At 48.2% G+C, this 14750-nt stretch overlaps 1 protein-coding gene across 2 annotated transcripts in view; it reads left to right on the forward strand.

Moving 5' to 3' along the window:
* LOC137443142 (coiled-coil domain-containing protein 134-like) overlaps window positions 1-14750 on the forward strand; it is a 52531-nt gene that overhangs the window by 11353 nt on the left and 26428 nt on the right. Inside the window, exons 9-19 of one of the 2 annotated variants that reach the window (XM_068142566.1) lie at window positions 631-730; window positions 4069-4203; window positions 4711-4825; window positions 7092-7210; window positions 8251-8392; window positions 10502-10613; window positions 11270-11330; window positions 12580-12677; window positions 13465-13639; window positions 13740-13887; window positions 14447-14719. In XM_068142566.1, the coding sequence (XP_067998667.1) occupies window positions 631-730; window positions 4069-4203; window positions 4711-4825; window positions 7092-7210; window positions 8251-8392; window positions 10502-10613; window positions 11270-11330; window positions 12580-12677; window positions 13465-13639; window positions 13740-13887; window positions 14447-14719 (1478 nt within the window). The remainder of the gene's footprint in view (window positions 1-630; window positions 731-4068; window positions 4204-4710; window positions 4826-7091; window positions 7211-8250; window positions 8393-10501; window positions 10614-11269; window positions 11331-12579; window positions 12678-13464; window positions 13640-13739; window positions 13888-14446; window positions 14720-14750) is intronic. The other variant, XM_068142567.1, reaches the window with a different exon arrangement.

The raw sequence follows: 14750 nt of genomic DNA on the forward strand, positions 1-14750 counted from the left end.
CCTGGGAGAAGAGACCAACCCCCACCTGGCTACAACCTCCCTTCAAGTAGTTGTAGAGAGCAATAAGGTCTCCCCTGAGCCTCCTCTTTTCCAGGCTAAGCAACCCCAGCTCCCTCAGCCTCTCCTCATAGGGATTGTGCTCCAGACCCCTCCCCAGCTTTTTTGCCATTCTCTGGACACCTTCCAGCAAGTCAACATCTTTCCTATATTGAGGGGCCCAGAACTGGACACAGGACTCTAGGTGTGGCCTAACTAGTGCTGAGTGCAGGGGCAGAATGACCTCCCTGCTCCTGCTGGCCACACTGTTCCTGACACAGGCCAGGATGCCATTGGACTTCTTGGCCACCTGGACACACTGCTGTAATTATTAGGTGTGTCTATGAACATGCCAAGAGTGGATTTAAGAAGAATGGCTAAATTATTTCTGTTTATCTGGTTTTAACATCCACCAGTGAAGGCTGGAGCCTGCTAGGGAGCTGAGTGGACACTCAAGAGTTTTGGGCAGTTGTTTCTGTCAGGCTCAGAAGAAGAATTGTTCAAATGTTCCTTCCTTTTAAAAATTGCTTTTACTTCCACCCTGGAATTTGGTGTGTTAAAGGCCCTCTCTTGACTTCCCTTGAACATATGCAGGCATTGAAGCTCTGGTGAGGAGTCTCCAAGGTGTCCTGCAGCTGAACAATGTGGAGTTGCACAAACAAGGGCTCCTGCTCTTCACTGAGATACTGAAACGGTAAGGGAGCAGCACAGGCAGAGTTTGGTGCCCCTAGGTGGAGGCTGTGGTGCTCTTGAAGTTTTTCATCTGAGACCAGGTACCTACACCCCCATCTACATCTGTGTTTGAAAGCTGTTGCTGAACAAATGCATCTCCCTTATTCTAGTGAAGAAGGGCCTGGTGGTTGTTCCTGAGCATTCCCTCTTGTCCTCTTTGTGCATGCATCCACCAGCTCATCCTGCTTTGGTTTTGCCAGGCTGGGAGGTGAAATCTCCTTTCAGCTGTTAGTCATCTTGAAAAGTGAAATCTTTAAAGGAAAGATGAATCCAAATTTGTTAACCTTGAAGCTGGTCCTGTTTAGCTTGTAAAAGAGGAGGCTGAGGGGAGACCTCATTGCTCTCTACAACTACCTGAAAGGACGTTGTGGAGAGGTTGGTGCTGGTCTCTTCTCACAGGTAATTAGAGATAGAAAGAGGGAATAGGGATAAAAGGAGGGAATGGCCTCAAGCTGCCACTGGGTAGGTTTAGACTGGACAGTAGGAAACATTTTTTCAGGGCACAAGTGGTCAGGCATTGGAATGTGCTGCCCAGGGAGGTGGTTATGTCACCAGCCCTGGGTGTGTTTGGTTGTGATGCTTGGGGATATGGTTTAGGGGTGAACCTTGTAGAGCAGGGTTATCGGTTGGACTTGGTGCTCCTGAGGGTCTTTGCCAACCTGGATGTTTCTGTGATGCTGTGATTCTGTGGAAAGAGAGAGCAGGAGGGAAGGCTTGGAAGGACCAGGCTTATGTGAGCAGGCCCAGCTCCTGCTAAGTGTAGCTCCATGCCAAAACAGAGCACGCAAGTTCCGTGGCTCCCAGTCTCGTCTCGGCATCTGAGCTGCATTCAAACAGCAAAAACAAATTCTCGGCTGAAATATTAATGTGTTCTGTCACTTTTTTTTTCCCCCCTCTTGTTTTCTGCTGAGGAACAACACACCCTGCCTTGTTTTTCTTCTGAGCTTCCTGTTCTTGCTCTATGATCTTGTTCCTGTCCTGTCATGCCAGTGACAGAGTCTTGTTTTTGCCACTTAGTTCCCCCACGAGAGCGCTCGAGCTGCGCTTTGGAGATGTCGTAGTCAATTTTGTAGCAAGCGGAGCAGGGTAGAAAGGAGAAGGAGAAGGAGAAGCAGCAGTGCTGCAACAGTGTGATGATGCCAGTGTGGGATCTGTCAAAAAGAGAAACCACAACGTGGGAAACACTTAATTACAGTATTTATGCTTGTAAAAGAAAGAGAACACTCTGTAATTACTCTCATTTTCTAGCACATCCATTTCGTTTCTCCCAGCTTTGCCTTAGAAATAGCCTGGGGAAAGAGGTCTCAGCCTGGAACCTCTCCTCTTGGTTTTTCCTTGCAGCTGGAAATCTCTTGTGTAAGCAAGCCCCACACTCTGGTGTTGTCCAAGCAGGATGTCAGGAGTGGTGGGTAGCTTGCCTTGAAGTGCCCCTTGTCCCAGACACAACTGGAGCGGCAGGCACAGCTTAGGGCCCAAAGATGAGAAGCTGCAGGTAGCTGCAAGAGTGCTGTCAGTTTTCTTCCAGGCCCTGAAGACAGCATAGTGCACCATATTGCTAGTGGGTTTAGGTTTGTGCCTCTTGAATGAGTCAGCAGTACTCCTCCATCCCTTCCTCCCTGCGTGAGTCAGTGAAGACTTTTTCTTCTCCCCTGATGTGTTTTACTTCAGAAAGTCAGAGATGAAATAAAAGACATGCAGAGGATTAGTAGAATTACAGTTGAGGAGAAACAGTTTGGAAGTTCAGCACCTCACTTTATGGCTTGGGCCAGAGGCTGTTTCTGGTGCCCAAGTTCATAGTTTATAAAATGGTTTGGGTTGGAAGCGACCTTAAAGATCCTCTAGTTCCAACACCTGCACCTTGTGCAGGGACACCTTCCACCTCACCAGGTAGCTCAAGGCCTCATCCAGCCTGGCCTTCAATACCTCCAAGGAGGGTGCATCCACAGCCCCCCGGGTAACCTGATCCAGTGTCTCACCACCCTCACTGTAAAGAATTTCTTCCTAGCATCCAGTCTAAATCTGCCCCCCCCCCCCCCCCCCCCAGCTTCAATCCATTTCTTCTCACCCTATCCCTACAAGCCCTTGTAAAAAGTCCTTCCCCAGCTTTCTTGTAGGTCCCCTTCAGGTACAGCAAGGCTACTATGTCTGCCTGGAGCCTTCTCCAAGCTGAACAGCCCCATTTGTCTCAGCCTGTCCCCATAGGTTCCACATCAGTTCCACAAAGCCTTTTACTTGCCTTGCCTATCTCAACAGCAGAAGATGAGGTGACTGCCAGGCTGGGCTTCATCCCACTGAGTGACTAAACAGCATGGTTCTGCCTCTGTTCACTTTTTGCCCTTTAGCTGGCCTACCAGTGTAATTTCTACTGAAGTTTGCTTTCTTCTCCCTTTAGTGCATGAGAACATGTGCTCCTGGTTTGCTTTAGTCAGACACATCTATGAAAACTAAATAACAGGGAATACTTTTGGCTCCCAAGTCTGGCTCCTGTCACGCTGTGCTGCTTTTCTTGCTTTACATTGGAGAGCCCCTCTGGCAGGCTCTTGCTGCCTCTAGTTGGCACGTAGCTACCTGCCTTCCCCCTGCATTCCCAGCTGTACCTGACTTGCCAGGAGCCAAATGAGCACAGCCCACCATTTACACAGCTTTGTCCAATAATGGGATTGATGGTTTGCCATCTCTCTGCTTCTGTGCTGAATGCTCAAAGCTCTTTGGGCCATGAGGCCACCAGAACAAAATGCTCACTATCAAGAGGAATTGTCAAAGCTTTTGGATTGTATTAATTTTCCTGATTGCTTTTCAAGTTCATGAGGGTCTCTGTTCTTCTGGCAGCATCTGGCATTTGAGGTGCTGTAGGACTCATGTTCTCATGGCATTGTCCTTGTTCTGGCATAGTGGTGCTTGCTTGTTCACTGAGAAATAGGAATTGCCAGATGAACTTAAAAGTGCCAGAGCAGATGACCTCAGCATAGAGTCCTAGGCAGTGAGTTCACTGTATTTTGCAAAGCCTGTTTTTCTTGTGCTTTTCATGTCAGTGTCTGCTGGCACAGTCACACAATTATCCAGGCTGTAGGTTTTTTTCATCACAGTAGGGCTCCAGACCTGCTGAAGTTCACTCTTTGTAGCAAACCCTCTAGCTTGCTCAACTTTGAGACTGCCTCCTTGAGAGCAGCGGCTCTGAATGCTGAAAAGCATGGCTGGAGCCACATGCCTCAGCTGTCCATTTGGTGAAAAGAGGATAGGGCACTACAGTTACTTAACTCTGAGAATGCTCTCCTTGCTTGCTCTGTTTCCTCTTTGCAGGCAACCAGTGGAAATCAAATTGTTCACAAGCCGAGGTGTATGCATGGAAGCCATTGATGTTTTGATGGAGACAGTGAACTGCCCAGTGCTAGAGGTGGCAGTGGAGGCTGTGAAAGCTGTGGCAGCTTTTCTGAGGTAGGCTGGAAAGTATTTGCAGGCTTTTCTTCAGCTAGATCTGTTGATTCCATGTTGGTCTCTGCAGCTCCCCTGTGGCTGTGTGGGTGAGCTCTGCAGTGGGACTCCTGGCTGAGCCAGGCGTGGGTGCAGCAAAAGCAGCATCCCACCGCCCCGAGAAGGCTGCCAGGGTAATGAAGCTGTGGTAGGCAGCAAGGACTGAGCATCCCAGGCAGGCCTGTACTGCAGCTGCTGTGCCACATCCTGGTAGATGGGAACAAGCATAAGGCTCTGTACAGTCACATTTGTGGTGGGAGTGGACAGTGAGTGCAGCGAGGGTGCATTTGGGCATGGCACATGTGGATGAAGGCACTGGTCAGGTATTGGGACTCTAGAGTGCCGAGTTGTAGCAAGGTAGCAATGGCATATTGCTGTCAGAAGGAGTTATTTCTGCTGGCATTGCCTTCCCAGGTGGAATGTCCCTGGCAGGGAATGTGCATGCTGTCTTTCTTTCTCTCTGCTGTACAGGAAGGACCATCTGAGCTCCCCTCCAGTCCCATATGAAGAGCTGCAGAAGCTGCTGGAGGCAGTGCTGAAGCGATGTGCTGACCTTTCCCCACCACAGAGTAGCAAGAGTCATGCAGTAAGTAGGAAGTTGTTGTTTGCTGCTGGGATCAAACAGGGCAGGGATGATCCTCCTAGCACACTGTGTGGATATTGTCTGTGTTCTTTTCCCTATGACTGTTGGGCTCTCTGGTGTTTCTTTTGGTCCCCATGCCTCAAGGTGGTACCAGTCTTTGTCATGGAATTAGCTGAAGATGGATGCTGGTGAATGTTGTCTTCCTGCACCAGTGATTTATGGAGCACCACTTCAGCACACTGCTCTATTTATGTGTTCAGTATTCTGAAGTCATTTGAATTTCCCCTTCTTCAGGCTCCCACCCTGTGGGTTGTATTAGTCAATCTGCTTTTTTGGCAATAAACATCTCCTGCTATGCCTTCAGACCAAGAAGGCCATCATACATGCACTATGATGCCTCAGCAAGGATGCTGTTAGCCACTCCTGGAACTGCAAATCCTTTCCTGCTCCTGGAACATGTGGCTAGTGTGATGTGCTGCTGCCACTTAAGCTTCTGAGGAAAGTCCCCATTACAGATGGATAGTGAAAAGATAAGGGCTGAGCCTTCTTCCTCTAGGCTTAGAGCCATGTAGATTTGAATTGCCTGTCAGTAGTGGCAAGTGCATCCTGCTGGAGCACCAGAGCTCCCAGTGCCTGATTGTGGTAGTTTTAGGCTGTGCCTTTAAACATTTTCCACACATCTTGAACAGGAGGTAGTAGACTGTAAATAAATCACCATTGGGTGTAAAAAGGAAAACAATGATAACTATAAACAATCCCACTGGAGAAGATAACAGACTGAAACTAGTTGTACAAAACAATCTCTCTCTCTTTTTGCTTCTTCAGCTGTGGCTGATGCTTCTGGCTTTACTGACCTTGACTGCACTGCTTGGTTGTGATTGGTATTAGCAACAACTTCTCTGCTCTGTCTCTTGTCCCTTTTGTGTGCAGGAAGGTAGGGAGAAGGGCAGGGAGGGAGAAGCTATTGGCTCCCCTGGTTTTGGCCAGGGGGTTTCTGTGCTGTTTATAGAATAGAATAGAATTAACCAGGTTGGGAAAGACCTTCGAGATCATGGAGTCCAACCTATCACCCAGCACCATCTAATCAACTAAACCATGGCACCAAGAACCCCATCCAGTCTCTTAAACACTTCCAGGGATGGTGACTCCACCACCTCCCTGGGCAGCCCATTCCAATGGTCAATCTCTCTTTCTGGGAAGAACTTTTTCCTAACATCCATCCCAAACCTCCCCTGGCCCAGCTTGAGACTGTGTCCTCTTTTTCTGGTACTGGTTGCCTGGGAGAAGAGACCAACCCCCACCTGGCTACAACCTCCCTTCAGGTAGTTGTAGACAGCAATAAGGTCTCCTCTGAGCCTCCTCTTCTCCAGGCTAAGCAACCCCAGCTCCCTCAGCCTCTTCTCATAGGGATTGTGCTCCAGACCCCGCCCCAGCTTTGTTGCCCTTCTCTGGACACATTCCAGCAAGTGAACATCTTTCCTAAACTGAGGGGCCCAGAACTGGACAGAGGACTCAAGGTGTGGCCTAACCAGTGCTGAGTACAGGGGCAGAATGATGAGATGGGGAAGATGGAGAAGGAGGAGGAGAATGAGGAGAAGATGGAGAAGATAGAGGAGGAGGAGAGGGAGGAGAAGGAGTTCTGGACTGCCAGGCACCAAAGTGTCACTGTGCTCTCCTCTGATAGTATTTAGAGAAGACCTCTGCAACAGGTTAAGGCTTAAAGGCAAATTTTGAGTTCCTGCTGGTTCCCAGTTTTGGCAAATGATTAACTCCAACACTGCAGTTGGCTTCTGGCTAAACTCAGTAGGATGCTGTGTGGGAGCAAGAGCTAGCACATGGATAGTTACTTACAAATCTGAGCCAAAGCAGAGAGCATCTAAGATTTCCTTGCTGTGCAGGAAGAGGAACTGTTCAACGTTGTCTGAAGAGTAATTGGAAGGAACTAAATTAACAAAAATACCAAGATTTCCCAGAAGCTGCATTAGCTGAACTGTTAAAGACTCAAATTAGACCAAACCATAGCAATGCAGACTATAAAGACAGGGTAGTGCAGAACTAGTAGCTCTTTAACTTAGTCCTGCACAGGAAGAGCACAAAAGCTCCTTAACTCTGCCCTCCATTGGGAAAACACAATGCTGAAAGACCCCAGTTATGTGAAAGAAGTGAGTGAAATGAAACCTGTTGTTCCTCCTGCTGCTGGTGTCAGAGAAGGAAGTTATATTTTCCAATAGCCAACATAAAGCTTTGATAACCTTCTCTCCTTTGACAGAGTGATGGCCTATTCTCAGCGTCTCAAAGTCACCCAGCAAACAGAAATCTCAGCAGAGTTCCTCAGAGGCAGGGACAGTTCTTGCTCAACACATTGGAAAGTTTCAGGAATGCTTGCAGGTGAGGAGAAGTCAAGGAGGAGGGTGGGTGCATGTTGTGTGTCCCCACATCTCTCCATCATTCCATGCTTGGAACTGAGTTCCTCTGCCCAACCCCACCTCTGAAATACCACAGTGAGGTCAGGGCATGGCCCTTGCCACTGAAGCAGCAGAAAGAGGGATAGGGCAGTGATAGTGATGATTTTGTGGCACTTGTGTGCATCTCCTAAGAAATTTGCCTCAGAAGACCTATCAGCTTATTTCATGTCTTTGGTCTTTGAGGAACTGCTTGAAAATTAGGGCCAAAACACTGCCTGTGTAAGAACTGTTGGAAGGTGTGTGTGAAACCACATCCCTGTGATCTTGTGGGCAGAGGGGATTAATGTTTTAGCAAATGTGGATTTGCACCAGCTGCTGGCCTGGGATTTGCTTGTGCCTGTGACCTGTCACTGCAAGTGAGTTTCTAGGCACCAGCTTTTCCTGTTTTGCTGGCTGAGAGCTATCTCTCACCCTTAGCTGCATGATGAGTTTGTGTATGACTCCAGATCTGTTATTAGGGAAAGCTGGCCCACTTAGTTCTTTTGCCTTGCATCACTTGCATTTGGCTTGGCTGAGATCATTCACTCAGAAGCAGATGCCCCTGTCTGCACTGACCCAGTGTCTTGGGGTGGTGTCAGAAGGCACTCAGGTTCACTCCTGGTTTTTAGATCAGCTGAATGGTCCCTTGGGTGATTTTCATGATGTTGGCTGTGTTGTGCTTCAGGCACTCTGGCCTGGCTGAGAACATTTAGTCTTGCCACACTAGGGCTTCCTACAGCAGATAGTTTCTTCACAGAAGCTAAGTCTTCCTTTCCCAACTTGCACTGTTGTGCAACATTACTGACTTTTAATAGCTTAACTCTGGAGGTAACTCCCTGTGCTTGCCAGATTGCTGTACTTCCAACCTGTTAAGTTTTTGTGGGGTCCTTAATGGTGAAAGGAAAGGAAATGCAGTATCTTCTGCCTTGCTTTACAGAATACAGAGGATTCCTCTCTCCTCTGGTATCCACTGTGTGTTTGTAGGTTAGCAGTGGAATTCCAGAGTGATCCCATGGCCCAGGAGAATGCTTTCACTGCCCCCAACTCTGAGAGCAAGGACACGCTGAGCAATTTCTCTGAGTTCCTGTTGAGGATCTGTGACAGTCTCTGCATCCCCATGGTCATGGTAGGGTTTCCTTTGACCTTTGTCTATTCCTTGAGTACCTGGAAAAGTGCTTTCAAGCACCAAGAGTGGGTTGCACAAATAGGGTTTTTTTGTGGGAAGAGAGTGTAGAGTAAGCCAAGAACAACTGTGGCATTCCCTACCTCTCCAGAGCCAAATGTGACAATCATACAGTCCATGCAAAATAGTAATGCATCATCTCAGAGGGTGGAGAAATTCATAAAGCTTCCATGTAGGTGGCAGTGTCTTTCTTCAGGCTGTGCAATCTCCATAGCCTACCTGCCCTGCTCTTTAATCCGTGGCAGCTCTGAATGCTGCAGAGAATGAAGAGTCCCCGAAGTGTTGCTTCCCCTTATGCCACTCTCTCAGAGCTTGCCTGTGTCCCAGAAAGCAGTGGTATTTTGCTCCTGCAATTTCATTTTCACACTTCTTTCCAGAAGGTACTGAGGAGGTTGCCTAATCTACATAGCAGGGGCAGTACTCAACATTGTGCCAGGGACATGGCTTAAAAAGCAGCCATGGAGAGTCATGTCTGCTTTAGTGCTCCATATAGACCTGTCCATGGGACACTTGGAGCAGAACTGTCCAAGCAGTGGGACTGTGCTTGTGGTTCCAAGTGTTGGGTCAGTCTTGCTTGTGCTTTGCCACCAGGTTCAGATGTGTGGATTCTTACAGTCGCTGCCAGCTTGGAGATGTTTTGTAGTTTCCTAACCAACCTCTTGGCAGGCAGTTGCAGTGGCATCGATGTTCTCCCTGAAGGGAGGGTGCAGTGCATGTCCAGTTTGGCACAGCTGGCACCAATGTGCTGTTTCTTGCTCAATGAACTTGGGTAAAAATTGATGGACTAGGAGAAAATTATGCAGTGACCTTCTACAAGAGTGATTTGAGTCATTCCATCCTGAACACTTCAGGGATGGACTCTGTAGAGAGCTTAAACATCAGGTTTTGCCACCACTCAATAAAAAGCTGAGGGACAGGAGTTGCTGAAGTCAGCTGCACTTAAGCATATGTCCTGTGTCCTGTGCCACACTGGAGAATTGTCCATCTGATTCATAAGAGCATTCGCTTCCAGGGCTGCATGGGCAGCAGCCTCAGTCACTGTGCTTTAAGACCTAACTGGTTGCCAGCTGGAATCAGGAAGAATTCTCTTGTTTGGTGTAATGTCTTGCAGAATTAGCAGCACAGCTCATGGCGTTGGCAGATGAGAGTGTTAGTTACTCTCCAAGTGCTCTGTAAACCTGTGCACTTGCTGGAGGCATTTTGGGAGAAGGAACTGTTACTCCAGATCTAACTTTCTGGGCGGGCAGGGGGCTGGAAGAAAGCTGCTGCTTCCAGGGTTTATTGTGTGCCATGCACCTGAGGTTTTTGGTCAGGCATTGAAATCAGTTGCCCAGGGAGATGGTGGAGTTGCCCTCCCTGAAGGTGTTCAGGAAACATGTGGGCAGGGCACTTTGGGACATGGCTTAATGGCCACAGAGGTATCATAGTATCATTCAGGGTTGGAAGGGACCACAAGGATCATCTAGTTCCAACCCCCCTGCCATGGGCAGGGACACCCCACACTAGATCAGGCTGGACAGAGCCTCGTCCAGCCTGGTCTTAAACACCTCCAGGGACGGGGCCTCAACCACCTCCCTGGACAACCCATTCCAGGGTTTCACCACTCTCATGGGGAAGAACTTCCTCCTCACATCCAGCCTGAATCTCCCCACCTCCAGCTTCATTCCATTCCCCCTAGTCCTATCACTACCTGAGATCCTGAGAAGTCCTTCCCCAGCCTTCCTGTAGGCCCCCTTCAGATACTGGAAGGCCACAATGAGGTCACCTCGGAGCCTTCTCTTCTGCAGACTGAACAGCCCCAACTCCTTCAGTCTGTCCTCATAGAAGAGGTGCTCCAGCCCTCTGATCATCCTTGTGGCCCTTCTCTGGACCCGTTCCAGCACCTCCATATCCCTCTTGTAATAGGGGCTCCAGAACTGGACACAGTACTCCAGGTGGGGTCTCACCAGAGCTGAGTAGAGAGTTAGGCTGAAGGTTGGGCCTGCTGATCTTAGAGGCCTTTTTTCAACCAAAACAGTTCTACAATTCTATCATCTGTTCTTCATTTCACAGAACTACCTGGAAAGAGCTGTCAGCCCATCAGTGATGGAGGTTTTCATCTCAGCTCTTAATACTCTCTTCACAGTGGTACCAAAGATGAGGATTAAGTTCTCCAGAAAGCTGGGTATGGGGACAGTGTGGGACTGTGCTCTCTGGGGTGCTCTTCACTGATGGAGCTTGCTGCTCCTGCATATCACTGGGGCAGTGATCTTAAGGAGCCTCTCTGTGGAGGATTGGGTTACATGTTTATGTGAGTAAGAAAGAGAGAGAGTGCAGAGTCATGTTCAGCAGGATGAAACAGTTATTTGGTCTAGCCGTGGTGATGAGACAGGTTTTATTGAAGTAAATTGTGTCAGTTTTACCCTTGCCTCTGGAATGTTCAGGATTGGCTGTTCATGTAGGCAGGGGTTATGCTGGAGTTGTTGGTGGGATTTTGCTGTGTGGGAATCCTCTTTGCCCTGTGTGTTCCTTACTCTTTGCACGTTGGAGGGGTGGTGTAGAGAATTCCTCTGGTCTAAATATGTGAAGCTGGCAGATCTTCTCATGAGGGAAACAAATGAATCTCAGATGTTCCACTTCAAACCATGCTCTGAGTAGTTTGCTTCAGGGCAGAAGGCCTAACAAATGCATTCTGATTGAGATGGTCTGCCCTGCTCATCAGGTTTGCATGGGGATGGTTATGGGACCTGCCTACTCTTCTTTGTTGTGCCTGCCCTTGCTCTTCTCCTTTGTGTCTTCTCCTTTGTTCTGTGCTCCTCTGACATTTTTGTCTCTTTCTAGCATCCTCCTCCTTCATCCGACTGACACTGGAGCTGAAGGCCACATTCTGCTCTGTACAAAGGTATTGACTTTATGTACTGGGAGCAAGTCAAAAGCTTCCAGATGGAAAGGCAGGTATCTTGCCTTATGTAGTGCACCTGATTAGACAAGATGGGAGCCTGAAAGATGCAAGAGTGGTTGTATCTTACTGCAAGATGTAAATGGTAACTGACAATGGAGAAGTGGGAGCTGGATGTGGGAGAAAGGAGAAGCAGTCGGGTAGGGGGTGGGTGGATTCACACAGCACTGTGAGAATTCTGTGCTCTGTCATGAGCTGTGCAGATAGGGATAAAGCAGCCTGGCTTTGGAGCAGTCAGATCAGTGGATGGTTTGAAAAGGAGTAGCAGTAGCACCAGTTCTGCTTGAGATGGCTTCCCAGGCACATCTTACCACTGTCTTCATGGTGTGACAGCGTGTGAGAAATGGGAGGGAGAAAGACATCAGCAGTGGACATGGCAGAGTCTTCTGTAGTGGAGGCTGTGATTTCTAAGTTGAGGAACAGTTGGAGAGACTCTCTGTGGGCCTGCAGAGATATTTTACATCCTCTTTACTGTGACTGCATCTCATTAAAAGAGTAAAGAAACTGCACAGCACCCCTGGTCTGGGAGTGGGGATGCTGATGCCTGTAAATGGTAGGAGGGTGAAGGATGTGATCTAGGCTTTTGAGTACAGTACTATGGGGCACCAAGGATGGGGTATTACAGTGCAAAGATGTTTGGTTATGTCCAAGGAAGTAATTAGAGAGAAATACCAGGAAAGAGAGCTGTTGCTACCTTTTAGTGTTTTGACATTCTTTGTTGTTCATCCCTGGAAATACCATTGCTACAAAAATCTCCTTACTGGTGTTTGCCAGTGGAATCAGATGTCAGGAGCCACCTTCAAACACCTCCCATTCTCTGCAGTGATAGGGATCCTGCCCTGACAGGACTGTCTGTGTATACCAGGTAATCCTAGAGTCATAGAATTGTTTTGGTTGGAAAGACCTCTAAGACCATGGAGTCCAACTGGTATGGTGACTGTGAGACTACCCCACTGTATTCACATCGTCCCAAAGTATGTGAGCATGTTCATTGTCATCATTACACACCCCCACCACCTCTGTGAGCTGACTGTCCTTTGGGAGCTCCTGGAAGCCCACATTAGCTCCTGGAGGCAGTTGTGATGGGACACATGCTTGTATGTGATCAGTCAGTGAAATGCCCATGTGTCATATTAGAAGTATGAAGAGGATGTTTCTACCCTTCTTCACTGTATCTTTCTGTCCTCCACAGAAATCCTGCCCTGAATCAGGTCTGTTCCAGCTTCCTCTGCAACTTGTGCCTGAGCCTTTATTCTGCCACAGAGAAGGAGAAAACTTCTTCTCAGGAGGGCAAGTCTGGGGAAGGAGACAAAGGACTTCACTTAGTTTGAGGCCCTGACACCCTTTAGTTAGGCCATAGTTGCAAAAATAACTAAAACAAAACAAAAGCCAAAGAAGAAGGGAGGGGAGGAGCCACATCAGCTCTATGGAGAGTTTGGGTTTTTTCCCTCTACATTTGTTTAAAGCTGATCCAGCAAAGAGATAACACCCAGAGAATGCCTTTTGAAGACTTTGGAACCCTACCTGAAAGAAGGTGTTTCATCTGCTTATGGTTTTGTTTACATGGTGACATTTATTAGCACAGCTGTGCATGGCTTAATTGAAACAGTATTACTTGCCACAGTCACCTGCAGATTAAGATCCTTTGTATCTTCCTCTGGCATACTCTGTAAAGCTTCCCTGTCTACACTGGAACTTCCCAGAGTAGTTAAGTCCCAAATAAATGAGATGACATTTTCCACATCACAAAAGCCACTTTTCCCACTGGCAGCAGTTAGGTACCACACAGGCAGCCATCAGCAAAGAGCTGGGAACTTCAAACAGAAGTGCCTTCACATCCTGAAAGCCAGGCCCATTAAATTAGGTGTCACACCCCTATTCGTGCCAAATCACAGAGGTGTGCTTGCTGTATGCAGGCTGTGGGGTAGTAGGTTGGCTTTGATATTTCCTGCACTAGGAGCTTCCCTAATGTAGTGTGCTTGAGTTAGGGCAGGCAGATGCTTCCATCCTTCTGTTCCCCTCTGCTTTGTTGTGAACTTCTCTCACCACTGCCTGCTCATTTGATTATTACTTCTAGAGCAAGAGATGTCTGAGCTCCTGCAGAAGGGTCTGCCTCAATTAAACTACACCATTGCTGAAAGCTTTCTCCTCCTGGCTGAAACCCCTGAGCCTTTCTCTTTGGATCAGTCTCTTTGTAGCCACCAACACTGCTTCATACTACTGCTATATTTTTCCTACACCCTTGGGGACAGGTGAGCCAAGGCTACACAAGACAAGTGGGTTTGTGGCCATGTATTGCTGGGCAAGGCATGCCCAGTGGGATTGTTGCCACTCCAATTTCCTTTGATGCAGGTTTGCCCCAGAAGCAGAAGTATTTTTTGCCATGAGAAATTTCCTCCTGTCAGCAGAGGAACAGGGAGACTGTCCCCCTCCACACATCCTGAGAGCTGCACTTTACCTCCTTGCTGTCTGTCACGACAAAGACAAAGCCCTGGACGCGGTAAAAGGAGATTTCATTCCTACCTCTCGGCCCTTTTGTGCAAGCAAGGTTTCTCCCCACTCCCCCTCAAGCCTCTTGCAGAAGGTGTTTTGACATAGGTGGTGAGCAGTGAATGAGTGCAGAGCGTGCAGTGCAGCTGCACTCTGGGAAGCTAACTGGGAAAGGCCACTGGGGAATGTAGATTTGACTGAGTAAACTTGTGTGTGCGTGGGAGGTGTGGATGCGTTGGGTAGGCTGCGAATTCACACATGGAATATAATCAGTTTCATAGCTTCAGTCTCCTGAACACTTCTACAGCCTCTGCAGCAACCTTTCTACTGTTCCCATGTGGCTCTTTGCTGCTGCACAGCTTTGAGCACCGTATAAAGCCTACAAGTTTCTTAGCTGTTGTGATGCAAATGGAGCTTCACAGAGTGATGTCGAAGTGATGTATTTGATTGTCAACTTAAAAGGCAGTGTGACTTGTTTCTCACAGTAAACTCTCTCCACTTCAGCTTTTAGATATTCAGCCTCTATTGATGATTTTGTTCTCTCTCCTCCCTCCCCCTACACTTACCAGAGGTCGTTGTGTACCATAAGGAGAGTCCTGGATAGTCTTCCAGATCTGAGCTTGGTCTACGTCCATTGTCCTCTCCTGCTGAGGTTCTTCCTGCACTACACAGAACTTATGGGGAGATTTGGACACCAGGTCCTCCAGCTGTGGTTTTCCTGGGGAAGCTGCAAGCAGAGTGAGACTGAAGAAGCTGGCTCTGCTGTGCCTGATCAGCTGGGCAGTGCTGACTCCTTACTTCCCATCCTGAAGAGCAATTCCAGCATTTTGCTTATTTTACTGGTATGTGACTTTCACAAGGACAGGCTGCTCT

This window comes from Melanerpes formicivorus, unplaced genomic scaffold, assembly GCF_026170545.1.
Source record: "Melanerpes formicivorus ecotype bairdi unplaced genomic scaffold, bMelFor1.0.p_v2 SCAF_8, whole genome shotgun sequence".
NCBI classification, from domain to species: domain Eukaryota; kingdom Metazoa; phylum Chordata; class Aves; order Piciformes; family Picidae; genus Melanerpes; species Melanerpes formicivorus.